The sequence below is a fragment of the Maylandia zebra genome, linkage group LG6 (genome assembly GCF_041146795.1).
Source record: "Maylandia zebra isolate NMK-2024a linkage group LG6, Mzebra_GT3a, whole genome shotgun sequence".
NCBI lineage: Eukaryota > Metazoa > Chordata > Actinopteri > Cichliformes > Cichlidae > Maylandia > Maylandia zebra.
This window is the reverse complement of record NC_135172.1, coordinates 41,239,808-41,267,505: the sequence shown is the minus strand read 5'-3', so window position 1 is coordinate 41,267,505 and position 27,698 is coordinate 41,239,808. Positions and strand designations below refer to the sequence as shown.

At 39.5% G+C, this 27,698-nt stretch overlaps 1 protein-coding gene across 1 annotated transcript in view; it reads right to left on the bottom strand.

Moving 5' to 3' along the window:
* Positions 1 to 27,698, bottom strand: part of dnah6 (dynein, axonemal, heavy chain 6) — a 55,811-nt gene that overhangs the window by 15,802 nt on the left and 12,311 nt on the right. Inside the window, exons 21-59 of the mRNA XM_024802720.2 lie at positions 24,922 to 25,065; positions 24,605 to 24,760; positions 24,362 to 24,412; positions 23,795 to 23,887; positions 23,569 to 23,688; positions 23,112 to 23,292; positions 22,624 to 22,720; positions 21,619 to 21,844; positions 20,788 to 20,952; positions 20,338 to 20,448; positions 20,065 to 20,190; positions 19,782 to 19,937; positions 18,895 to 19,056; positions 18,385 to 18,522; positions 17,494 to 17,661; positions 17,215 to 17,363; positions 16,370 to 16,477; positions 15,916 to 16,042; positions 15,569 to 15,781; positions 15,256 to 15,477; positions 14,930 to 15,052; positions 14,147 to 14,329; positions 13,686 to 13,829; positions 13,003 to 13,224; positions 12,070 to 12,217; positions 11,469 to 11,626; positions 10,288 to 10,419; positions 9,768 to 9,939; positions 7,857 to 8,003; positions 7,662 to 7,735; positions 7,402 to 7,556; positions 6,217 to 6,448; positions 5,979 to 6,131; positions 3,258 to 3,398; positions 2,564 to 2,806; positions 2,185 to 2,352; positions 1,822 to 2,057; positions 1,221 to 1,365; positions 917 to 1,033 (exon numbers count right to left, since the gene is read on the bottom strand). Of these exons, the coding sequence (XP_024658488.2) occupies positions 917 to 1,033; positions 1,221 to 1,365; positions 1,822 to 2,057; positions 2,185 to 2,352; positions 2,564 to 2,806; positions 3,258 to 3,398; positions 5,979 to 6,131; positions 6,217 to 6,448; positions 7,402 to 7,556; positions 7,662 to 7,735; positions 7,857 to 8,003; positions 9,768 to 9,939; positions 10,288 to 10,419; positions 11,469 to 11,626; positions 12,070 to 12,217; positions 13,003 to 13,224; positions 13,686 to 13,829; positions 14,147 to 14,329; positions 14,930 to 15,052; positions 15,256 to 15,477; positions 15,569 to 15,781; positions 15,916 to 16,042; positions 16,370 to 16,477; positions 17,215 to 17,363; positions 17,494 to 17,661; positions 18,385 to 18,522; positions 18,895 to 19,056; positions 19,782 to 19,937; positions 20,065 to 20,190; positions 20,338 to 20,448; positions 20,788 to 20,952; positions 21,619 to 21,844; positions 22,624 to 22,720; positions 23,112 to 23,292; positions 23,569 to 23,688; positions 23,795 to 23,887; positions 24,362 to 24,412; positions 24,605 to 24,760; positions 24,922 to 25,065 (6,006 nt within the window). The remainder of the gene's footprint in view (positions 1 to 916; positions 1,034 to 1,220; positions 1,366 to 1,821; positions 2,058 to 2,184; positions 2,353 to 2,563; positions 2,807 to 3,257; positions 3,399 to 5,978; positions 6,132 to 6,216; positions 6,449 to 7,401; positions 7,557 to 7,661; positions 7,736 to 7,856; positions 8,004 to 9,767; positions 9,940 to 10,287; positions 10,420 to 11,468; positions 11,627 to 12,069; positions 12,218 to 13,002; positions 13,225 to 13,685; positions 13,830 to 14,146; positions 14,330 to 14,929; positions 15,053 to 15,255; positions 15,478 to 15,568; positions 15,782 to 15,915; positions 16,043 to 16,369; positions 16,478 to 17,214; positions 17,364 to 17,493; positions 17,662 to 18,384; positions 18,523 to 18,894; positions 19,057 to 19,781; positions 19,938 to 20,064; positions 20,191 to 20,337; positions 20,449 to 20,787; positions 20,953 to 21,618; positions 21,845 to 22,623; positions 22,721 to 23,111; positions 23,293 to 23,568; positions 23,689 to 23,794; positions 23,888 to 24,361; positions 24,413 to 24,604; positions 24,761 to 24,921; positions 25,066 to 27,698) is intronic.

Here is a 27,698-nt window from a genome sequence, read left to right as displayed (position 1 = left end):
TTATTTCTCATCATTAAGTTTAGTGCACATATGCCAAACCCACATCAGACTTAGTGCTGTAACGTACTCTGGCCAAAATCTTGACTGCTCCTTAAAGCAATAAGCTGCATAGCTCTAGCTACAGTACTACAAGCCCATAGAAATCCAGCAATGCGTTTGTCTTGAAAATAAGAGTCTCCTGCCTTAAATTTTCTAAAATTCCCCAATAATCTGAAACAGCGAGTGGAATAAAACACTAATGAGAGAGCTGAAGACCACCACCAACACTTGGCTTTGCAGTGACCCATCTTAGACTGGGTAGCTTACAAACTTCCATTATGTAAACTGTGATTCATGATCCACTAGTGAACAGCGTCAAACTGATCATCTCCTTCTTTAGACCTCATCATTCTATCATGATCTGGTGCATTGGTAATATGTCTGCTAAAGACACTAAGTTGCTTTGTGCTTATATATAGCAGGTAACACAGATGACACTAACTCTTTCTTATGTTTATGAAGAAGAAATAATGTTTAGATCAACATTTTACTTAAATGTCAGCAGTCATAGTCCCACAAATGCAGATATTTTTTGTCCTGGTTTAGTGTAACACTATTAACAAACCAAAAAACCCCAAAATATTACAAACTATTTCATATCTAAATTATATTTTCCCCCTTAACCTGTATGATGTGGCTAAAATTAACACAACTCTGATAGATAATGTTAAAACCCTAAATCAGGGCTCCCACAGGACAAATCTGTTATTTTGTTTTACAGGTTGAATCCTTATAATTACTTTGAAACACTTAATAATTTACATTTGAATAAGCCTGTAAGAACATACTTTTCCTTAGTGAGGTAAACCTAGAGCATGAATTTATTTCAGCTTCAGCTAACAATGACGGCACACCAACAATGCACTCTGTAACTGACCTGTGCCTTGGCCAGTTTTTCTCTCTTGGGGCCAACCTCTTTGAAGACTCTCGAGTACAGATCCATAGCTCTGACCCACATGCACATGGACCTGCACGCCCTTGATACCTTTTCCACCTAACAAGAGCGACACAATAAGAAATTAGGCCAAGCAAAAACATACTGAAACATTTCAGAATTTCTGATAGGTTATACTATCTGAAAACCACATGTTTAGTCATAATAATACAGTAAGAAGTTGTTATTTTCACTGGCTCTGTTTGTACAATGACATTTTTTAATCTGCCAAAATATCCAAACTGACCTTTTCAGGCATGAAATTAGGGTCATTGATGTATTTTTGTAGTTTCAGCAGGATCCTAGGTTTGATATTGTCCTTGTCATATTCTGTCAGACGCCTGAGAAAGTTGGGATCGCCCAGTAATTGCTTGGCACTTAGCCAGTCTGGTCTGTTAGGAGAGAAGAAAGTTAGTGAGACACTGTTAACAAATAAGGACTAAAGAAATGTCACGGTTGCTCGATACATTAGACCGTGACATTAGTTGATCTTTTCAAAGTACTGAAAATTCTTTGGGCAGAACAGCAAGTTTCAAAATCCTAAAGAGGATATGATATTGTGAAGATTTAATTCAGATCAACAATGCAGTAGATTAGTGAATGGTGAAATCTTCAAGTTATCTCTGTTTAATGTTAAATGCAAAATACATAAGATTGAAAAAATAGTCCCGGTGAAGTGAAGGAGTGATAAAGTTATTACATTATTGTGTTTCTATTATTGTCATTATAAAGAATTGCACTTTTAGAAACCATCACCAGTGCAGGATGGATACCTAATAAAAGTATATCATGTTAAGAAGCTATTTATTTATCTATTATTTTTTTTAAAGAAAATAGTGCACACTCACTTGCAATCAAGCAAGATGCAGACAGACTCCATGACAGTCATCACTAGGGCTGGGGGTTTAGTGAACACCTTGATCTCAGAGATGTCAGCCTTGTCAAGAGATCTGAGGGCCTGGTTGGCACTCTCTAAAGCTGGCAGAGCCTGATCTAAGTCCCTCTGTGCGTCATCTGCAATGGCCTGGGTTTCTTCAGCCTTAACTCGGGCCAGTGCCTCATCTTCTTTTACTACTTTACGTACCTGTGACAAGGAGAATTATTTTAGTTATGCTCATGAAGTAATGACAAAGAGTTACCATGATTTATAATTGAAATATAGGCAACATCAGACAGGTTTTTGAAAGTTTTTTGATAAAACACAGACAGACCTCATCAGCCTTCTCTTGATCTACAGCCAATTTCTCCATGAGGGCATCAACATCAGTAGATTTTTGTTTGAGGACTGGCTCCAGAGCAGAAAGGTCCACCTTCATTTTGTCTACAAGCTCATTGGTCTCCAGCAGCTTAGTGACACCATTCTTTACACGATCCCTGGCCTATACAGTAACACACGCATAAATAATTATCATGTTTGATATAATCAACATAACAACTCATGATGCATTACCGTCACAGTAAAAATAAAACTGACTATTAGCACTCACCACCAGCTAATGTATCTAGCTGCTATTTTTCCTACACAATATCAGGTAACAATTCATCATCAACAACATATGTGAAAAATTGCCCATTATTGTGTTGACATACCAGAACTAACTGCTGTCTCTTGTTGCCAAGCATGCTGAGGTAGAGGTTGATAAGCTCTAGATAGGAGGTAGGTGTGGTGTAGTACTGGCGTCTCAGCTCTAAGTAGAAGCGCTCAGCCATTTCAGTGACACTAACGTGTATCTCGACACACATCGCAGAGATGTTCTGTTTTAGCTTCTCATTGCCAAAGTCCACATTCTGGAAAAAGGCCTCAGAGACAGAGAGCAGCGCCTCCCGGGGCCACTGAGCACCAGAACGAACAGCAAAAGAGAGGAAAGTGACATAAAGTTAGCAGCGAGGACAACAATTTGAAGCTTTGACCTTTAGCTCCTGTCAACTGAACAGTTATTCAGCAGAGCGCCAGCAGATGGACATAAAACATTTATTTAAAAACAGAAATTGTAAAAAGTTTTTTTTAAACTAATAAGTTCAAAAGAAGTTTTAAAAAATATAGAAACTACAACTTCCATGACGATGATGAAACAATTTTTTTTCTATAAAAAGGGACATGAATAGGATTACCTTAAAGCTATAGATTATGAAAAAGAATTCAATCTAAAGGGACGGTGGTGTTATAAAAAAGGGTTATATTAGAAATATTTTACATGAACAAGAGTGATTCCATAGACAAGGGTAGTGACGTATATACTGAGTGATTCATATATATCAGAGAAACAGAGTTATATCAGCATACCTGCACAAACCAGTCAATAGTGCAGCAGTTAACCAGTGAAGGAAACATGCGACATCGGGACCTGAAAGCATCGCCCACAGGGCTCATGCACAGCACAATGTGTAGTTTTTCTTGTACACGGGAGATGAAAAACTGGAACACCTGAATGCACCATCACAGACACGTAAAAAAGACACACACACATAGAAGATCACAACAGGCAAATAGCATCAGCTCTCATGTGTTCTTTCCTTTTGCCTGGGACACTGATTTTAACTGTCTGCTTTTATACAGTCTGTGGAAATTTTAGCCCATAGTGGGAATCTCAGATGCTTTGCTAGGTGTTTATTATCTTCTTTAAACAACTCACAAAGGTCAGGCTTCATCATACTTCTCTTATATCAGAAATTAATGTTTAATTTCATTTTGTTTATCTTGTTGCAGATCTATGTACTGTTGCTGAAAACACTAAGTGTGTTAGGTAGTGATGGGACGTTCTGTATCGAGGCTTCGGAGCGTGTGTCGAGTAATGGAGGGGGCGTTTCCGCGAAGCGCGTATCGAGGCTTGCTTCATTTATGGGAGGAGCTGAAAATGATGACGTCCGAAGCCTCGCTGCCCGGCTGTACCACGTGACTGGTTCATGAAGTGGTTCGAACTTTGCCGCGAGATATGACAGCGATATAAACCCCTCAGACTTCATTCAAAAATGTGGGTGTTTGATGGAGAGTTGTTAGTGAGAGTTTGGAGACAGTTTGGAGGTTTATGAGAGTGAGGAAAGAAAGTCAGGAGAGAATGGAGCCAGCTAAGAAGAGGAGGATGTCCTCCCCTGTGTGGGAACATTTTGATCTTATTCCTCCCAACAAGGTATGTAAATTTCTACAGAAGATGTATTTCCATAATACTGATGCTGCAATACAATTTATGTTGAGCTGTCTTGACTTTTGTACAAGGTGAAGTGTTTGCTCTGTGCCAGGGAGCTGGGATATAACAACAACACCTCATCCATGCTTAGGCACTACAGAGCTTTGCATGAGAATAAGAGGAACACCGATTGTGGAGCAAGACCAGGTGAGCCATCAAATGCAATGATAATATAGGATGCAGTAATGTTACTAAATGATATAACAATATTATACAACTGTTATAAGTTACGTGTGTGATATTTATATTTGTGCTTTATCTTTATTGTCTTTCCTCAGGAGAACAATCTCAAATAGATGAAGACCTGGTCAGCATGGTGATTGAGGACTCCCAGCCATTTAGCATTGTGGAGGACAAAGGATTCAAAAGATTTGTTAAATCATTAGATCCCAGCTATGTTCTCCCCACTAAAAAGGTCATAAAAGCAGTGAAAATTTAGTTTTTACAGAATAAAATGTGAACAGGCAGGACTGAGGCTCAAAGCCTCAGTGTGTAGCTGTCCATACCTCAACGTTACAAAAGCACAACCACTGTCCACACCCCAACCACACCTCACCTCACAGTAAATGATCGTTTCCATTTCAAGCATTTCCAAATAATCATTTCCCATACTGCCAGTATAAATATACACAGTATACTGCCATCACTACAATATACATGTTTTACACACTCCTTTTGTTGTTGACATTTACAGGCTGTGTGCAAAATGCCACACTCTTCAAATTCATGCCAACTAATATTTTTACGTCCAGTAGGTGTCCTGCTAGAGCAAATGAAGCTTCATGAAGCTTCGCGTTGGGGTGAACCAATTGGATGAAAAGCTTCAGTGCTTCATGGGGCTTCATCTGCCCATCACTAGTGTTAGGTGTCGGCTGTGTGCGGCACCCAAGGTGCAGACTCCGGAGACAGAACTTAACCAAAACAGCTTTAATGCTGAACGCAAACATAACATAACTGGAAAAACTCAAAAATAAACTAACACCAGCGGATTGACAAAACACACAGCAACGTAACCGGTAGATCACGACACAGACACAGAGAAACACAGGGCTTAAATACACAGAGGGAGCAATCAGGGAATGAATAACAGGAGGGAAACACAGCTGGGGCAAATCAGGCCTAACGAGACAAGGGGAAGCAACACCAGACACATTAACATCAGACATGGACTTTCAAAGTAAAACAGGAAACACATAACACAGACTGAACAAAGACACAGACTCGCACGCACTGCAACAGAGGGAACAGAGACGTGGGACCAGGGCAGACACAAACACTGACTGGACACGGGGATATAGCCACTAAGGACACACAGAGATGCGAACTAGACAAGGGGATACAGCTGACAGGGGAGACAGAGCAGCTAGAGAAGACAGAGACATAAACTATAAGACAGAACTCAAAGAAACCAAAGACTAGAAAGTATAAATAATATCATAAACTCAAAACCCCTGGGTCAACGACCCAGGCATCCTAACAAAGTGATTATATCTGGTAGTTAAAGAATGATTTCCTACATTTAAGAAAAGCCACTCGATTAGAAAACAACACTTTTCAGGATATGAACATTCATGACTCCACGTTCTTCCCACTTTCTAATTTGTTAAAATTTTGGGTAGTATCCGAAAACAAAGTTCTGTGTCGAGATTGTATTTGTTAATTTTTGTTGACTGTAACTTTATCGAAACTTTCACAGAAAATTTTAATTCATTTATTTTCTCACAAATAAAGTAGATATACTTGACACTGTATTTAATCTTTACTGCTTAAATGACACATGTTTTCTACACTTTATGTATTTACATAAGTACCGTACATACCTCATCCCTGTTCTCTTCACTGATTCCAGCCTCTCTGGCTTTAGGGCGGGTAGCAGCAAGTACTTGTTCTAGCTCGTCTTTTTCAAAAAGGTTAGGCACCTCACCAGAGTTTAGCATGTTGTTTATATCCTCCAAAAATTCTTCTACTACAATCTACAACAGATTTAATAGTTAAACACAGTAAGTACACAGAAACTTAAATACTGTAAGTACTTTTGTTGCAATCTTTTTGCAATACCTGAGTATCTGTAAAGAGGAACACCATATCTTTGCCCTCCACACCAGCCATCTTGTAGAGCCTCCTCAAGTCTTCATGGAAGCTGTCATAGTTGTACCCTCTGCTCAATTCAATCTCAAAGCAGCGGTACCCACACATGTGGGCTGCCAAGCGAGTGAGTGACTGCTTGCCTGTACCTCCCACCCCGACTAACAAGGCATTGCCTCGCTCCTGGCGAATCATACGAGCAATCCTAAAAAATAATAAGATTATTTCATTCCATATGGCACATGCATCGTGTCATTTAGAAAATGTACTGCAAGCTATAATCAGATCAAATCACTTGATATGACACTACCTTTAAAAAAAATCAGAAGATGTGCAGTTAAATTTTATTACTGATGTTAAAATAAGAGTGCCTGCATTTTACTTATGTGGAAGGTATGTCTACTAATTAGACATGCAAGTAATTATTATTATGGATAAATGATCCTTACAGTCCATATCACAGTCATTGCATGTTCTATTTTAAAAACCAATAAAACACAATCACTCGTATTGCTACTGTCATGATCCTGGGTCCTTTTGACCCAGCGTTTTGTGTTTTCTCTTCGCGATTTTGGTTCTGTTCTTCCTCTGGTTAGTGTTTACTCTGTTCTGCCCGTGTGTTCCTGTATCTAGTCCGCGTTTCTTAGTTTGTGTCCTTTCATGTGTAAGTTCCTGTTTTATTGTGAAGGTCTGTGTCTTATGTGAGTGTTTTCAGTTTGCCTCCCTAGTCTCGTCATGTTAATTACTCCCAGCTGTGTTCCCACCTGTATGTAATCCCCCTGTGTTCTCTGAGTGTATTTAAGTTGTGTCTTCTGTCATAGTAGTTGCTGGTTCGTCTGTGTTGTTTCCCCTCGCTCTCCCTGTATGTATTTCTCCGGACCTCCCTGCATCCTCATTCTGGTTTGTCTTATTAGTTTACCCAGTTTAGGTTTCCGGTTTCATGTTTTGTCGCCATCGCTGTTTGTACTCACACCCCTGTAAATAAACACTCATCTGCACCAGAGCTGCCGCATTTTGGGTCCTATTTCATATTCCACACGGCTTGCCCCGGCAAACCGTGACAGCTACTGCCTTTGGGTGACTCAGTTTGTCCCAACTACAGCTAAAATAAATCAACTACCTGTTAAGAAACTATAACTATAAGTTAAATTCACTCACCTGGAGACATGTTCAATGGCATCCTGGAAGAAAACCAGCTTGATCTCCTTGGAGAAGGTCATGTTGTAATCATCAAGATAGTCCTGAAGTACAGTCTGGATCTTATTCATGTCTGTCAGGTCTTCATACAGGCGATCTTCTTTTTCTGCATGCATCTATGTGGATGATTAGGTGGACACAGAACAAAACTGCAAATCAGTAAATAATGTACAGTATTTTTGTGTCGACCTGTAAATAAGTTGCTTGGAGGAAAACCTGACCTTGATGAAGTCCCCAAATATTATGGGATGAGACACAAAATGTGAAGACTCTAAGTGGATGTCAAAATATCGCCCTGGCAAAAAAGAGAGAGGTCTATCTTAAACCCATAAAGCCAAAATATAGATTTTGAGCTGATAACAATTAACTGAGCATTCAGAAAATAAAGTCAGAGGCTGGACTGTGAGAGTTCTTACTGGCCATCTCACAGATGATGGTGTTGAAGTAGGTCTTATCTTGGGTGTTGATGAGTCGGTCATGAAATACACGCTGGCATTCATGGCAGAAAAGGCGAAAGATCTGGGTCTTGTCTCTTACTTGACTTGGCTCACACTGCAGTATGCCTGGTAATCAACAGAGAGAATCTATATACTCACAACAAGCTTGAAAATCAATATTTGGTAAGACTATCTTTATTCTTCAACACAGTCTGAACCCTTAGGTAAGCTTTCTTGCAGTTTTTGAAAGTAGTCTTCAGGAATAGTTCTTCAGGTTTGTTGAAGACATTCAAAGCTCTTATTTATAGCTTGACTTCCTCTTGTTCTATTCCCTGTATAGATGATCCCACACTACTTCAATAATGTCAAGGTACAAACTCTGAGGAATCCAGTTCTTGTGTAATTTAGCAAACCTTAACTATTTCTCCCTCTCTTAAAACGGAATTTTTTTGAGACCCACCCTTCCAACGAGACCACTTCTGATAAAAACTGTGTGGGTGTTGCTCTGAAATGCATCTCTCAGGTCCTGTGTCAGGACTTTCCTGCATATTTTTTCTATTTCTTAAGGACATTTAGATACTATATAGGCACAAGCATTCTCCACTGCAACCACTGAACATCCAAGGTATGGACATTGAGGCTGTGGACAGCTACAGGTACCTTGGTGTTCATCTGAACAATAGACTGGACTGGACTCATAACTCAGACGCCCTCTACAGGAAAGGGCAGAGCAGGCTGTACCTGCTGCGGAGACTCAGGTCGTTTGGAGTGGAGGGCCCACTCCTGAAGACCTTCTATGACTCTGTGGTGGCTTCTGCTATCTTTTATGGCGTGGTCTGCTGGGGCGGCAGCATCTCTGCTGGGGACAGGAAGAGACTGAACAGGGTGATCCGAAGGGCCAGCTCTGTTCTAGGATGCCCTCTGGACCCAGTGGAGGTGGTGAGTGACAGGAGAACGGCGGCTAAGCTGTCATCCCTGATGGACAACATCTCCCACCCCATGCAGCAGACTGTGACAGCACTGAGCAGCTCCTTCAGTGGGAGACTGCGGCACCCACGGTGTGGGACGGAGAGATTTCGCAGGTCTTTCCTCCCCACTGCTGTCAGACTCCATAATAAAGACTTTAACTGATCAAGCACACACATCCATACATATGCAATAATACTAAGTGCAATAATCCTTTCTGTCATCGTTGTATTTTTACTCAGTTGTATATAGTATTTGTATTTGTATTCTATTTTTATCTTATTGTATATTTATTTTATTCTACTGTATATAGTATTTTATTTTATTCTATTCTGTACAGTTGTGTACTGTATTTATTCTTATTGTATTCTAATTTTTGCCTCATAACTTTTGCACTGTCCACTTCCTGCTGTGACAAAACAAATTTCCCACGTGTGGGACTAATAAAGGTTATCTTATCTTATCTTATCTTATATCTGAAGTAGGTTGTTCTTTTGTGCTCTACTTGTCCTGTTTCCCCAGATTATTTAAGGGCACACCATCCTGAGATAGGTCAAATTCGGTTAATAATCTGCGACTCACCTTGTCATTGTAAAAGTAAAATTTTATGATGGTCAAGTTGTGTTATTTTTGGCATTTCTCATAGATTCAAGAGATGGCAACAAATTATGAGTTTTTGCAACAGGCTGCTAGTAACAAAGTGCCCGAAGATACAATCTGAAATTGGTTCTTTGTGAAGTTTGTTATGTGTAGACTTATGCTGGTTCAGCTCTTCAGTTAGGGGCGTTTTTCCTGCTTGAATGGTTCACAGGTCAGTGTTAAGCCACTTAACAAACCAAGAAAATAATTCTCTGAAAATAGTCAGATACAAGGACTGGATTGCCAATGAATGAAAAAGCAGCCAAAGACCAAAGGAATACTCACCTTGGACACACTTGGAGAGGTCCCGGAGATTAAAAACATAGTGGGACTTGGCCGGGGTGGGCAGCAGATCCACACTTAAACAGTTATAAATCTCCACAGCTGCATCCACAATCTGTCCGGCACAGTCCTTCACTGCCTGGGAAAACTCACTGAGGAAACCGTTCAGTATAGCCTGGAAGGAGGTTGGGTATGAAAAGTGGTTGTAACACAAATGAGAGGGCATGAAGAGGGGTATACTGAAAATTACATATACTGGCGGAGCAGGAAATGGAAAAATTAAAACATTTAAAGTAAGCGCAACATCTCATAGAGAGAAGTTCATGGACATAACACATACAGACTACTCAATAAAGATTCTTAATCTGTCAAGATTAACTTGAAATAATAATAAATAAGCACGGACATGATATATTTTGAACTGTAAACACTACTCCCTAAAATGTAATTCTTTACATACGTGTGTGTGTGTGTGTGTGTGTGTGTGTGTGTGTGTGTGTCAGTATTTTGGAGGACTCCTGACTTTGAAGATCTGTTTGAGGCTGGTGTCCGAGGGTGTTGGCAGGCACAACATGCTGAAGTGGCGAATAAATCTGGGGGACACAGGATTTCGCCCCCCTCCTGGAGGAGCACATGCTGCTGTAATGGTCATTTCCTGAGAAGAAAAAGACAGAATAAAGGGACTACTAAACAGCTGATAAAACGCTAGTATGTTACTTTTTCCTGACATGTCACCATTGACAATAAAATGTTCCATTTAAGAAGAGGGGTTCCTTGTGTGGGGCATTTAAGGACAGTACAGAAATGTTCTAAAATCAGTTGTGCCTGTGTGTATATGTGTGTTTGTATAGCACAAGTTAAGGTAGTAAACATTCTATGGATGATGCACTGATCAGAGACCACTTTTAATTTCGTTGTACCTGCGACGATGACAATAAATACTCACTCAAATGAGCAATCCTATTTATCCATATTGTATATTCTGTATCTATACATGTGTATATGTGTATATATGGTGTATTTATGCTTATATCCTTACTCTCATTCCCCTTAATGTATCTGTAACATGCAACTTCTTTCGGTGCTTTGCTACTGGAAACGGAATTTCCCGGAGGAACCCACCCGAGGGATTAATAAAGTTTCATCTAATCTAATCTAATCTAAAGACATTCTGATTCTGATTCTCATTCTATAAATGGCGAATAAAAAAGCTAACAAATAGCCCACAAGATGACTGGGTTTCCTACATAAAAGGATTTAGTATTCATTAAAAACACCAAACAGAACAAATGAGGTTTTTAACTGTGCTCAAAAACTGAACACGGGGAAAACATCCACAGTAGTTCAGACTAGAATGATTTTGTCTTTACTTGTAGGCAATATTTATGGGAACGTAGAATGTACAGACACTAAAAACAAAAGGTTAAGACTTATGAGCAATTAACTTATAGCTAGTCTAGAACAGCTGTGCTAGTGGAACTGTCCTACCCTTGTTTTAGATACGTGCTTGTACTTATAGGAAACATGCCCCATAATCTTTCTAAAATCTGAAAATTTGAAAATGCTCCTTCTTGTGGTTTTGTTTTTAAACTGCTTGGAAAAGTCTAAAATAGATAACCTCAACTGCAACCATAGTCTCACATATGCACACGCACATTTATATTTTAATGTCTCATTACAGTGTAGCTCATCTTATTTGCATACCTGGATCTCCTTCCAGAAGAACTTGTTTCTGTCATAAAACCCAGAAAAGTCCTGGAACTGACGCAGGAGTTCTATAGGAGGCTGAGATCCATAACTGTCCAGCTTAGGCATATTCAAGTCATCCACAAAGACCACCAACTTCTTGTTTCCTGGAGGACCTACATGGAGAGAAAAATAATAAATATTCAAGAAGAAAAAAGTAAATGTGTAAGCACTATTGGATGAATGGCCAGGCAGTAGATGTGTAGATGAATAGTGGAAGCAACTGTTAAACTAATGGAAAGGAAGCGACTCTATGGTTGTGTTAAGCAGCTCCAGAACAATTTGGGAATGTGCTGAAGAAAGGCCTCTTAATGTGTTATCTGTAAGTTAGACCCTGAAGACATGTCATTGACAAGCATGGACCTATAATTCAAACAATAAGATGGTAGCTTTTGTCTGAAAAACTTTATCAGTTGGAGTTTCTCAAAGGATTTCCTTTCAGCTACATTGCTGTCCAGATGGTGCAAACAATTGTAACAAATGCATATGACAGTCTGACACAACATGTATGGTTCTTGGGTTTGCTTTTATGTTGTCATTGCCAAACTTGCTCTTTTACCTAAAATGTTCTTTCTCTTTTTCTCCAGTTTGGACTCAATGATCTCCTGTGTACGGGCAGAGGAGGTCTGAGCAGAGAAGTTGATGAAGACAGGAAGATATCCTGCACTTTCCTGGATCCTGTTAAGAAGGCCCCGGGCCACCACAGTCTGCAAGAACATGTTCATCAATTACTTTTCACATATAAATTTTGATATCTGCATTCCTTTCTAAATTGCAACACCAAAATATTACCTTTGCTTTAGCACCATGGATATTTTGGATATGAAACTATAACTAAGCATTGCTGCAGACTCGTGCTATTTCCCCTCTAAAACTCCTCAGCATTTTATTAATACGTCACCATCATAATAAGTAATTTAGTGGAAACTGCCAGATCCATCAGTACACACAGTCATTCAGGTGAATGAAATAAACAGTGGCACTAATATATACAATTAACCTTCTACATATGTCATGCCAAAAGCATGGGAATGTTTGTTCCACAAATCACACAGAACCAAATCTCAACAAAATATGACATGTATGTGCAGCGTTCTGTCCAAAGCTAAGTGTGGCTGTAGCAAGGCATCTGCAACACATGCAGTGGGTCTTTGTTTATGAAGTGCAAAAAGGAGTCTGAAGTATCCTAGACGTATGTGCTTTTTTTCAGCTGTTCTTTTTGCATCATCAAGTATGCCCTGGGGCGCCTCTGTCAGTGCGCCCCAGGGCGGCTGTGGCTACACTGTAGCTTGCCATCACCAGTGTGTGAATGTGTGTGTGAATGGGTGGATGATTGTGTATAGTGTAAAGCGCTTTGGGGTCCTTAGGACCAAGTAAAAGCGCTATACAAATACAGACCATTTACCATTTTACCATTTAATATCAGAGAAGCTTTGGATTTATAAAATGTACCCTTTGTCATCCGTTTATTATCTGTTCTAAGATTCTTTACCTTTCCCACTCCCGTGTCACCAGTGAAGAGTACAGAACGGCGCACGGATAGCAGTTTCTCCATCAGATATCCATAGCGAACAGTGTCTGTAGTGGGAACCAGCATCTCAAAAAAAGGTTGTTCCCTATTATATTTAAATGAAGGGATTATAGCTGTCCATAACTGCAGATCCCTGTGATTAAAATTCATGTAGACACTCCACAAGGTACCACACGTCGGGAGCTACAAAACACACAAATGTAAAAAACTTACTACAAAATTATTAGGTGTCTTATTAAGTATCAGCCCAAATGCCATTAGCTAGAAAAAACATTAAATCATTAATGTTCAGTTTCACTCACATTGTTTAATAGCTTTGGTAACAGCAGTTTTGGTGAAGTGTTGCTTTGTACAATTCTTTGTGTGGATGTGAGTGCCTATGTGTGTTAAGTTCAAATTACGGTTTCACATCTGGAATTCTTAATACACTTTTCCTTCCAGTCAATGCTCCATTAACATAGCTTGATACGGCACTCTGTGAACAGCTTAAATTATTCCACTTTATATACATTGAATACAAGTGTATGAATTTTGACCGATTTGAATAAACTGCCCAGTTTTGTTCTATAATAAATAAATAATTTAGATTGCATTATCCTCACAGCTCATCCATTTCTGTAGGTGTGGTGGTCACAGCTGCATACCTTTGCATTTTTGTTGCCTTCAAATTGCTCTCTGATGAAGGTATCAAAAGCATCCCAGTAAGAACTAGTCAGATTGCCACCTACGGCCCATAGATAACAAAATATGAAGGTCTGACATAGTACACCATCAAGGTGCTTGGGATTCTGCCACCACAAAAAGAAGACATATCAATAAGTAAGAACATGGGTGAGTAAGTCAATAATTCTACAAGAAGCATGTATATAACTTATGGCTTTGTCTTGTCGAACAGAAGTAGCACACTCTCATCTTTAACGCATTGCTGGTTTAACCAAAGTTGCTCCCTGTACATTTTTTGCTTTTCCTTTGTGGAAAAAAATTAACTTTTTTTATTTCATTGTCAAGTTTGCAAAATTGTTGTTTGAACTAAATGACTGATTCTTTTGATGCATCCTACAAAAAAAGGACTAAACATGACAGCTACATTTTGTGTTAAATGTACCATCTTGAGGTCTGGTCCTCCGTTACCCAGCAGAAGAGCCTCCAGCAAGGAGCACAGAGTGCTGACTTTACTGATGTCCACTTGGCGAATTGCTTGGACACAATGCTTGGACGCAAATTGTAGACCTTTCTCCACGTACTGCTTGAACATCTCCATCAGGTATGCACCCACTGGGTCTGGAAGCTGGAGAGACAGGAGAAAGTTAAATGAGGTTTACAGAGAAGCTTGTAGCAGGATATTAAGTGTATGCAGAGTCATGCATTTACATTATCTACACAATTTATAAAGTAACCTTGCTAGTTTGGCTTAGACTCCCTAGTAATAGTCTTCTTAATGCCCAGAGGTAGGACTGACATCAAGAGGGAAGAACTATGCACTGCAAAAAAACAACAATTTGACTACAATGTAAAAATTAACCTATAGGGATAAAAAATAAAAATACATTTAAATTTAAATGCATTTCTCCACAGGGAATTAGTTTTAGGTGATCTAACTTTATATACAATATGTTGCATCTGTTACTAGTTATAATGGCTATATGACTGCAGTAGTCAGCAATCAAGAGATATCTTCATATCAGTATAAGTCCAGAGGGTTTACAACAAGGTGCAACACCTGGTTACACTGAAGGACAGGAAGAACAGGATGGATTTTGTCTAAAAATCCCATAAAGGAGGCTGCGCAGTTCCATGGAGAAGCAAAGGAGCAGCTGTCAAAATACTTAAGATCCTATCTGTATAATATAAGAGAAATCTAGAATTTGGAGATATAACATGCACATACCCTGTCCCCTAGCCCAGTAATCCATGTCTGCACGTAGGGCATCCACTTGAGCTCATCAGGATCAACATAAACCATTCCACAGCGACTTACTGTGGCTGGAGATGCCACAGCCAAGTCCTGAACCTGCAAATACACATTATGAAGACGACTTAAGATTTACAAGCTCCTATTATAAGAGAGTCCATTATAATCCAGCTTCATATTCTTAGTAAAGCATTAAATGTTTATTCTTGAGCTCATGTTTAAGACCCTGCAAATTAATTTATAATCCAATTTACTGTCAACAAAAGTGATCCAGTTCCACTTTCACTCTGTTTGGCTCTAACCTCAAACACCATGTGTATGGATGGAGTAAGTTTGATTCGCTCGCTGTTGGCCAAACAGAGCATCTTGTTGTCATCCAATACAGTGTTCATGTTCTCGATCCAAAGGGCATCAACTGGTCCATCACAGATAACCCACTTGTGGTCATCACTAGTGTCACTGACTGCGTCACGGACACTCAGTGCCATCAGTCCATCACGCCATTCCAATGTCAAAGTATTAATCTGAGAGGTTGACACAAAAGTTAAATAAATAATTGCAGTGAGAGAAAAGGAAATACTGCTGATGTCAGATTTAGTCTCCTGTGTGCTGTACCTCTCCATAGAGCTCTCCCATTGAGACAGATTTTGGATTGAGCACATAGGTCTTGACAGGCTGATAGAAGGGGTTGACAGCCTGGTGTCCTTTGAGATGGAGGGTCTCCAGAGTGTCTGCCAGGATGGTGTAGACAGTGGTCTTACCTCCACCACTTGGTCCAACCAACATAACTCCATGGCGAACTGACATGGTCTCATAAAGCTGGATCACCTAATAGGAAGATAAGAGGAACAGGCTTTTTAAATACTCAAAATATTTCTGATCTTTTAAAAAGATTTACGTCTGCAGCTGGAATTAACTGAGCTGAAGTGTCTGTCTTGGAATATTTTCCACTTGTACTCTACCTTCTTAGTCATGCTATCCAACGGTTGAAGGTTTCGCTTAACCAGAGACTCCACAATGGTTGAGTGTAGCACACCATAGTCATGTTCAGGGATACAAACACCAGGAAACAGGTCTGACAGGATACCACTGGAAAGGAATGGAAGATTGCCATGAACATAAACATACAGATATATAAAAAAAAGAAAGAAGAGGTACCATACAAACTCTTACTTTTAGAACTTAATGTTCTTACTGTTATTGTGCAGTTTAACAAGAAATAACAAAGCTACTTCAGTTATTGCTCCCTTATTCACCACGGTGGGTAGCTCCACATGTTTAATTTGGCAGAGGACACAACCCCAAAAGGATTTGTGTCTGCGCCCAGGGTTGTAATAAGGATCTTTCGCAGCCAAATGTATAAATCCCTATGCTGCAGAGCAAGAAACAGTCCCTTACAATGTCAGATAGACTTACCCAAACAGCACGGCATCATCAGTGAGGAACTTTGGCAGGTTGGAGTCTCTCAGTGCTCTAATTAGAACCACATCCTCACTAAGGTGAGGATTCTCTCTCTTCAGTGACCTACGAGCAAACATTAAAAATTATATGGATTTCTTTGTGACCTAAACATTTTTTTATATTTAATATTGCAGAGTCACTCCAGGTTCGCAAATAATTGCTATACAATGAAAATAGTTCTGTGTTAGTAATGGGCATCCTAAAATCTGTCTTTTGTCTTCATATTGGTCATATTCACAAAAAATTGATAAAATATAAAAGGAAACCCGCATGGTTAAAGAACCAGTATGAGCATCTCTTCTAAAGTAGTTCATTTAAATAGTTGTAATTACAAAATGTGTCATTTCTTCATCTCTTCATGTGTTTCAAACACTTTGTTATGACAAGCATCAAATAAATAAAATAAATGTAAATTATTTTTTTCAGAGAGGAACTAGAGTTTAAATGAGGAAGTGCTGGGAGCTCTTAATTGCCCCTTGGGGATAAATAAAGTCTGATTCTGATCCTAAGCTCTTAGCCTCTAATCTGAGTAATCACCAGTATCACCAGTTTCACTGGTCTTATTGTGGACAGCAGCACTTTGTCTTGAAAAACAAATTATCTACTTAAAATGTGAAACATGTCACAGTAAACATAATGTACATGTAGCTTCAGAATACACAAAATGGTAAATGCTAAACATATCCATGTATATGTGTGTGAGACTATTTAAAATCACAGCAGTCGCAGAAAGACATTTCAGAGAAGATGGTTGTCTGCCCTGATTATTCAATGCATATGTGTCCGTGTAATGCTCTGACCCTGCCATGACCAGGACAGATTTGACAGCTCTCATCCCAAAGTCATAGTGGTCCTGCTGGGACAGTTGCTCTGAGCACAGCTTGTACATCTGGGTCATCTTCCTTGCAAGGGTTTTACTAGACTCAAATCCTTCTGAGTACAAAATCACCTGGAGGGAGAACAGAGAAACAAATGCAGCTGAGCTTAAGTCAATAAAAGAGGGAAAATGATAGCTTATTCTGTGGAGAAATATCAGAGAATTTAGAATAAGACACATAAACACACAAACTGGAAGTTACCTCTGCAATAAGAGCATAGTTTGGAACCATCATTGCTATTGGTCTAAAGAGAGCTTTAAGGTTGTCGGGTAATTCTGTTCTTCCAGCATAGCCTGGGTTCATAGTGATGAATGCAGCACATGTCATCACCAGCTTGATCTCCCGGCCCTCAAATAGAAACCTTGACAGCTACATAACAAAGATAAAAGAGACACTCTTGTTAGTAAAAGGTCAACTTTATTATCCTAAACTATATACTCACTATGGATAAAGTGAAATATCCATCCATCCATCCATTTTTCTTAAGCGCAATCAAATAAGGCTTTACAATACAGAAATGTATTTCTGTATTTCTTTAAGATGTTCACTTCCTGGTTAAATAAGGGTTAAAAAAAGTGTGAGTGCAGTCTTTTGTATCTTCCTCTTGACAACACCCCATCTACTGTAATACCCATGGCTATTCAAGGAGAGTTATAATATGGCCAGCAATCCATCTGCTAGTAAGTCTGGCACTGCAATTAATAATGGCAGGTAATTATTTCTACTGGAAAAGGAAATTGGCACCTCCATACAGCTTGTCAGCAGTTGGTGAAATACTCTAAAATCTGACTTTGGCCTTTATAAAACACAGTGGACCAACTATCACCAACACCCGAAATCAGTGGAGGAAATGGTGGTAAAAATGGACGTGATCATACACTCGGTGTCTTCAACCTGGTGGCAATTCAAATTTGAGTAACTTATAACAAACTTGAAATTAAATTAAACTTTTACTAATTTGTATTTTGTAAATCAAAAGCCAGAAATATCAAAACAACAAATTAGACTTGAAATATTTAACTTTATGTGAGGTGACTCTAGGACATGACAGCCGATTTTTTCTTGCAAAACTGTGTGCATGTGTTTGTATACCTTAGCAGCTTTGGCATTTCTTATGGTTATGAGCTGCTGAGCGATGACAGACAACACTTCAATGTCGATTCTGTTAAATTCGTCAAAACAACACCAGGCTCCTGACTGTGCCAGCCCACTGAAGAACCGACCCATCATCTGTATAAGAATATTGTGATTCATTAAAAACAGATATTATGTGTGGAATACCAAGACTTGAAAAGTAGTTACTACTCTTATCTTCCAAATAGTGGCAAATACTCAATTCCACTGTTAAGTGTAATTATTCAAAGAGGATTTTGTACATCTTTTGTGTTTGTAAATAGGACATCAGTAATTTTACTTTAATGGATGACATAAAGCATTGTTCAAAGTTATTTGCAGTTCATAAACAGGCTTATAAAATACCAGAAACGGCCCTTTATGCTGGTCACAGTGATTCCAAGCACCTGTCCAGCTGTAATCTATTTCAGGTGTAGTCTAGCAATGACAAAAAAGCGATCTAGGTTCATAAAACTCCTTGTAGCTGACCTTATAGTCCAGTCCATCTGAACAATTAAAGACCACACACTGGATGGCCAGCGCCTTTGCCAAGTCCTTTGTGGTCTCTGTTTTGCCCGTCCCTGCCGGCCCTGCAGGAGCACCTCCCAAGTCCAGTTGAAGAGCTCCCATAAGACAAAGGTAGCAACGGTCCTGCGTCCCAAGGCAGACAGAGAAACACAAAAATGAAGAAAAGGATCCATGTTTCTATAGAATTTAAAAAGATGACAGATAAAACAACTAACACTTAAAGAAGTCTAAATGAAATAAAACAGTGTTTACAAAAATATGCCAAGTGTAAGTTTTTCTAACTAATTTTTACATTTATCTAAACAGTTTTGGATATATAATCTGTATTTTGATTCTAATGATAAGTTATTGCCAGTAGCATATGGGGGTTTTGCTAGTATTTTGTTTTGTGGCCCGTTTGACTGTATGTATTCCATTGTGTTTTTACAGCACTCCTGCATTTAATCATTAAACTCTGCCTCCTTCTCCCACAGTGTCTTCTGTCCTGTCCCTCTCCGCTGCTTTCTCCTTCTCCCCACCCCCCACTAATCATGGCAGATGGCTGCCCCTCGCTGGACCTGGATCTACATGAGTTTTCTTCCTGCTAAAAGGGAGCTTTTTCCTCCCACTGTCACCAAACGCTTGCTAAAAGGGGTCATCTGATTGTTTCCTTTATAAAATCATAGGGTCTTACTTTTACCTTACAACACATTGAGGTGACTGTTGTTGTGAATTGGCACTAAATTAAATTAAAATTGAATTCTTAGACATTTTTTATTTAAGTATCACACAAAATTGAAGAACAGTCTAAATATACTTACAACTGGAACTCTACATTTGTGTGAATGTAGTTTTATATTCTCCATTACCGTGAGTGGTGTGATGACCAGCCTAGGACAAGCTCCCAGATATTCATAGCCATAAATGTAAGTGGACAGTGCCATTGTGGCTACACAGTTGTTAAGGTCCATGTCCCAGTAGTAGCGCAGCTGTCTCTGCCATTCAAAGCTGGACCTGTTGTCAACCTGAAGAAAACCTTAAGTCAGTTGAAGGTGGTGACTTGTTACTAACTTGTTTTTGTTTTTATAACACTGATCACAGGAAAAATCAGGTAACTATAGTCAGTGTCCCGCTAACACTACACTGTTGTACCTTTTGTCGAACTAGATCAGTGACTATGTCTCTAGCGTGAACATCAATGGTGATGAGGGCTGTGATGATATTACGATGTAAAGCAGGGAGCTGTCCTCGTACCAATGCTGCTAGGGCATTCAGTCTCTGGAGTGCACAGAAACATAATCAAGCAAGCATCCTTGGGTTATAACGTTGAAATTAAAGAGCAAAAAAAGTCCAGGTTTGTTTGATGAGGTTAAAATGTAACCACAGAATTAAAGAAGCAGTAAAAGAATCTGTACTGTGATTTACTTCAAAGTTGGTGCCTTCAAATTTCTGCAAGGCAGCAAAATGGTCATGGTCTCCCTCCAGGCACGCATCCATGTCCCTGCACCACATCAGCTGTGATATGGTCAGCACCACCTGGTGGGCATAAAGACAAAGTGAAGTTAAATCTTTTATAAACAAAACTGAGCAAAAAGTATCAAAAAAGTATATAAATAAATTGAGAAACCTATGAAAGCTTTAGATATGACAGCAAGAGTCTGGTTGACTCATAAACAGTTATGCAGTGCTAATTGTTAATATACCTATAAAATGGAATTTAGTAGTAATGATTTCCTGATCTGTTCCAGTGCCAATCTAATAAATGACTATACACAGGATAGCATGCACCTGTGCTCCTTCGAAAGTCTAAAAGGCTCTAGCACCCAACTTTCCTTTAACACACGTGTGTGTGTGTGTGTTCGTGTATTTGTGTACCTGTGACGGGTGTCCTGCCACCACCCATTCCTCTCTAGACTTCTTCTGGTAGTCTACAATGGCAGCCTTGCTGAGCTGTCGCAGTGAGGAGAACATAGCCTCCTCCACTTTGCAAAGCCAGTCTTCCACATTTCCCTGTGCTTTCAGACCTTTAGCCAAACCCACCTTCAAGCACAGAACCACAGAATCAGTTAGGGTTGAGGATTTGATTACACCTCTTGTGCTTATTATACTATTTTGTAATTGACACCTGAGCAAAGACTGGAGTTTTTCATGTGAATAAGAAAACCCAGAGCAGCAAACAGATGTCAACAAAAGAATTCTTGTAAAACAAATGTCCATGATAACATCACCATTCATGTCTTATTATGTTTCTAGTTTTGGGTGCAAACTAAGACTTGGGATGTCCCTTTTATGCCTTAATTGATACTTGCTAAGTCCTTGCACTTGAGATACAGTAGTTCTTACTATACTAAGATGGTTGCCAAGTGAGAGAGAAGTAGTATTTATTAAAGAGAGCTCAAACTATAAAATCCACACTTGCATTAAAAATTACATATACTTTGTGATTAGGATATAATATTATTCTTTAAGACTGTTCTCTTAGATTTTGTGCATGTGAGCTTCTTGCTTTCAAATGACTGGCTACCTAAGAATCATATCTTACTTGTATCTCAATGACTGGTTCAATTTAGGAATTCTAACCTGCCAAATGAGTAAAAAACATCAGAAAGTTTTTCTACTTTATAACAAAGACCTAAAGAGAGAATAACATGCAGAATAAAACACAGATAATAATGACCAGATGACTGAAGGTTCCTCAAGCCTGACCTTTTCTCCCTCAGGGGACACCATATTCAGGATGTCTGTGCTATATATGGTCTTCTGCTCTCCATCATCCAACATTTCTGGAGCACCAGAAGGTTCTTCAGGCAATAAAGCAAACTCCAGTCGAGTGATGGCATCAAAACACTTCCTGAGGTGAGGCTGCACTGCCTGAGGGTTACGTGTCTGAGCAAGAATCTTTAGCAGTTCATCATTGGATAAGAAGTAAAACCTGTAAGTCACAGACAAAAGGTACATAGCACAGCATGCAAACAATCTAACAATAATGTTTGTCATTTTCTAAAAACAAAAAATGTAAAATATGAATAATTAGACATTAAGAGATCAGATTGTCTATGAAACATATCTAAAGGAAGGAAAAGAATATTACATTGCCATGATCTTCAATCAGATGTCGATAGACTAAACATGAAAATTGTTGCTTTCAAAATGTACTTTTGGTGAACCCAGATTACCGCGGCATCCACAAATAATCTTTCAAACTCCGCATCTTTAATTGCATTTAAAAATTAAACATGCTGCCGATTGATTTTTATGAATCAATTGGCAGCATGAGATTTTTATGAAGATCAAGCAAAGTGAAGTTTAAAACAGTCCATTCAAAATGTGTGTAAATTCAAAATTTACACTGTTGTTGTAGAAGTCTCAAAAACTCAAAGAATGCACAAAACTTGCATATCAAATATGATATACTTGGCGTGGTGGAATAAGGGATTTTAAAATCACATACAACCATATTTTATTCACACAACAGAAAACATCAAATGTCACAACAAATTTAAAAAAAATGAGGACAGGGCCGTGTTTATGACTGTGTAGCATCCCATCTTATTTTAACTGGGATGTCTGGGAACTGAAGATACTAGTTGCTGGTGTCTGGTGTTGACAGCATTGTTTTTCTACTCTTATCTGAGGCTTCTAGCTGCAATACAGTGTACAGGCCTGCTTTTCTATCATGTAACAAACAAACAAATCATGTGTGCATAGTACCTTGGGAAGATGGCTCTCTTGGACTCCAGGTAAGCTTCCAGACACTTCTGTATCTCATCCAAAAGAGCATTGTTCTGCTGCAAAGTCTCCAACAGACCTTTTGGAATAAAACAACAGGCTTGTATGCAGTGTGTCAGCATAGTCGCCTTCATGAATGCATGTATTTGCATGTACAGTAATTCTGCCTTCGTCTTTCAGCATTAACATCCCTACAATGCTGTTTTAATGCATCGTGTTTGGTCACTGTGGCGCTGCAGGGGCACCGCAGACCACACAGACGACACCTGAGCGACATCCGCAATCATGCCTCGCCGGCTTAAAGTCTGAACTGGGTCCTGTCTGTCTTTTGTTGTTGTTGTGGGTGATGTGTTCAGCTGTGAGCTGCAAAGCTACAGCCGTGTGTGTAAAACAGCAACCATGAAAATGAAGAATGCTGAAAACCGCTGAAACACAGTCGCGTCTGTCATGAATCATTTACAGTCACATACCAGTCTGTGTGGCTGCATCAAAAGCATTGGGCATCCAGTTAACTTTAGCCATGATCTCTTCCCAGGACTTGTCAACTTTAAGAAACATTTCTGATTCAGCAGGCAGCTGTCTCTTTATGTCTGGAGCCAAAAAGATACTTTCTAGGTATAACCAGTTCCTTTGACATGTAAGCCACTCCTCCTAGAAAGGAAAAAAAGAAACACAGTGAGCAGACAGAGTATATAAAATGCATAGGAATTAATGAAAAAGACAAAAAACTCAACAATGTTCCCTTAAACCATCTACTGAACTCAGTAAACTTTGAAAAATCATATATTTTGCAAGTATTTTGTTTTCTTTTCTACAGCCACTGAGGAAAGCCAATGTGAATGAAACTGGATCTGCATTTAAGAAAGCAAACCTTTATTACAGCTGAACCAGTTTCACTTAGAAATAAACTATTTTAAAAGACTTTACCAATGTTTGGTTAAAAAGGATCAGCTGTGTCAGCAATTTCTTGACCCTCCCCTTGATGGGAGCTACATAGCGTGAGGATGCCACTGCGCCCACACTGATAATGCTGTCATCCAGGAGTACCTTCACACATAAATAAACACAGAGGGATGAAACATAAACATTTAGAGATACTGAAACACTGGTGATGTTTTACAATAGACTGCATGAAAGTGCAACTCATCACAACCTGGATATCATCCGTGCCTCCCAAGATAAAGACATCCTTAGTGTCACCATGGGACAGCACAGTAAACTCTGTGTTCTTCCACAAATCCTCCACCTGCAAGACCCATTAGGAGTGCTTCATCAACACGCAGTAACACATGGAATTTCTTAAATATCGTTTTGCATGCATGTTTATTCTCCCATAAACGTGAATTTCCAAAAGGAGCGTAGATATTGTGTTGAGTAGTGTGCTAAATCTGTCACTGCAGCCAAAACAGTTAACCTGTCTATGGTGGAAACATCTGCTGCATTAGAGCTCTTATGCTATTATAGTTATAGCCATGTAACGTGTCGTATCTTGTCTTTTTAATTGGTTATGCAAACGTAGCTAACTGTTTCTTCCCTTTTACACTAATAGATTAGCATTTTTTCTCTGAAATCAAGTAACATTTGAGTGGCTTTTACTCATATTTGGGTATAAAATGTGGGGATAGTATATTAAATAGAGAGATATGTAAATGTAACTTCTAATTTAGTACTTTTAATGAGATGTAATATCTGTATAAATAGTTATATTTAACCCACATACCTTTGTGATAATGGTCTCCATTGATGCCTCACCTGAAGCTTGTCCTGAAACCTAAAAGTTAATATTTGTGTCAGTTCCTAAGGAGTTTGCCATAACTATAGTTGCAATTTAATGATGAGCTGATAAATTTGGGATCTCTAATCAATCTGTAACTTTTATTAGGTATTAGGATGTGTTGTGTACTCAGTAGTACCCAGAGTCTCCTAAGCAGAACAAGCAAATCTCATATTATATACATTTTACCTCCTGAATCTCCTTGCCATATGAGAAAACACTGAGCTCCTCTAAACCAGCTATGGTAAGTTCATCCACATTGAGGGAAGTCCCCACCAAAGACTCCAAAGTCTTCCAATGTTCCGGTTTCAGACATGGGTTACGAAGATCAGTGATCGCAGGCAGCTAAAAAAAAGAACACATAAATACCACTTGGGCAGTCACAAAAACAGTCTATTACTTTCAGCCCATATTTTAATGTGGTATGATTTTATAAAGAGGCTGCTGGCAACATTATCTATGAAACAAAAAATATGAGATATTTCATAACACTTTTTTCTACCCACTCTGTGCATCATCACGTCCACCTTGTTCTTCAGACAGGGAACTATATTGTTACGTGGCAGACCCTTTTCAAGCTGGTTGACGTACTTGTTGTATTTGTTGACTTGTGAGCTAAACTGCTCCATGTCCAGTTGTTGAAGCGTGCTCTAGTGATGGATAAAATGAAAGAACACAGTAGAGCTAATGGCATTCATTTATAAACTGTACTTTATAGTGTATGCATGGACAGACTTGCTATACAGTGGAGGAAATAATCATTTAATCCCCTGCTAAATTTGTAACTTGGCTCACTTACAAAGAAATGAACAGTGTCTTGTTTTCATGGTGAGAGACGGAATATCATCTAAATATCCATATAAATAAACAGTGCATAAAAGTTATAAATTATTTTGCATGTAATTAATTGAAATCATTAAGTGAAAGTATTTGTTCCTGAAGAAAAACATGACTTTGTACTTTACAGAGAAACCTTTGTTGGTAAGCACAGCGGTAAGATTTTTCTCGTAATTTATCACCAGGTTTGCACACAGGAGGGATTTTGGCCCACTTCTCTTTAATGGAAAACTCTCTAATCCTAAAAGATTTAGAGCTATCTTAACAGTCGCATGGCTGTTCCTTCCATAGATTTTTCTATCGGGATTCAGGTCAACAGACTGAATTGGCCATTCAATAACATTAATGTGCTTCCTATTTAGCCGCTCCATTGTTGCCTTGGTGGTATGTTAGGGTCATTGTCATGCTGGAAGATCCATCCACAGTGTTCTTCAGTGTTCTGGCTGAGGGAACTAAATTCCCAAGATTTTGTGTATAGGGCCCTGTCCCAGCTTGATATTACTTTTATCCAACCACAGCAATTTCTTCAAAGTCTTCTCTGAATCATTTAGATGTTTTTTTTTCTTGTCAAAGTTTATAAGTCAAGTGTACAGTTAGCTTTGATTTTGAGGCAGCACAGTATGAAAGAGAAGGTTTACAGATACAGAACATTTAATACCAGAGACAGACGCTGACTAACATGCTACATTTCATCTTTATTATTTTCTAGTTGTGTTAGTGTTGCCATCACAAGTCTTTAGGTCATCCATTGCATCCAACACTGGTCTAAGCAGTGATGTAGAAATCAACAATGGCTTCATAACTTCACACAAAGGATCCATGAGACGTCCAAAATCATCAAAGATAGCTGGAACATAGGCTCTGTCTAAATTATTTTCAGCCTTCCTTCTCGCAGTTTCCTTTTGTGATGTTTCAACATTTCCCTTCAGCTCCTCCAGTTTGTCCTTGTTTATCAGTGCACTTGAAAGATGGAGCAGACACATCAGAGTCAAAATCATAACTAAGCCTTTGGTAGTTGTGACACCACTCATGGTCAACTGTGCTGCTGCCATCAAAGTTTCTGCCAGTCACAAACAAACTGATGAATGCTGACATGAAGGACTGACACACACAAACTCACACACAGAGTGGCCTCTATGACACGGCTCAGCTGTGGGTGGGTCAAAGTACTTTCATTTCAATTCCAAAAAGTCACGTTCTCTGTGGGTTCATACTAGCTGTCTGTCATCCTGGTAACAGGGTAATATTTGTCAAATACAGACAGCTTTTATTTCATTATATAGTGACACGAAAATGGTTTAAAGCAGCTCCACATTTTTAACATTTGTATTTGTGAGTGTATGTTCAGACATTCAGACTGCAGACATTTCTTTTTTTTTCTTTTCTTTTTCTTTTTTTGTGTCCCGTTTGGATCTTTAGTCATCAGAATTGTTGTCTTAAGGCCAAGAAAGATGCCAAGCGGATTTATTTTACCAAGTGGATCATCATGGCCTTGCCATATTGGTCCATTTGATTGACCTTTATTATAATTATGTATTTATTTTATTTTCGGTTGCTACAAATGGGACAGACATGACTGGGGGATAGGACAGGGAGAAAGAATGAAAGAAAGAGAGGGAGAGAAAGAAAGAAAAACAAGCAAAACACCTGGATCACCTGTATGGAGAAAAAAAACAGAAGAGAAAGCAAACAAAAAAAGAGCAACATAATAAAAAACAGCACCATCACAACAAACTAGCTAGCAGTAGATAACAGTAGATACTAAATATTAAACGATATTGTGCAGCACGCAAGATAGACAGCGCACAATGTGCTTTGAGGCAGCAGCCAAGAAAGGTGTAGTCCGCGTCTGTGAACACCCGTATGCACACCTGTGTGGATCAGCATGCTTGTATTCCAAAGGTTTCTCCATGTAACGATCTGCTAGGGAGTGTGGGGAGCCACAGCCCTGTCCTCCAGGGTATGAGGGTACGGAGCAGAGGCCAGAGGGGGTTGCGGTGGCGTGCCCGCGGGCTCTGCCGGCAGCCAGCTGTGCCAGAGAGGACCGAGCTTCAGGCCCAGAGGCCAGAGGCCTGAGGGCATCCCATCCCCCGGAAGGGGCCCAGCCGGGCCACAGGCGCCAGGCCCCGCCAATCGGCCACCAGGAGTGAGCCGGTACATACATGAGCGCCCAGCCCCAGACGACAAGGACCACCAACACACCAACGTCTGAGGGCATCAGCCACCGGCAGGGAGTGTGGTGAGGGGAGATAGGCCTCCGTACTTTAGAGGGCCTGAGATGTACCCAGAGAGGTTGAGTCTAAGACCCAACCTGACATATAGACACAGACGAACAGGCGTACGCGGACACAGACGTGCATTCCCACCCCATATGCACAACCAAATACTCGGCACTCACCCAACGTGTAGACAGACACAAATAGACACTGCACAGATAGTCGCACTC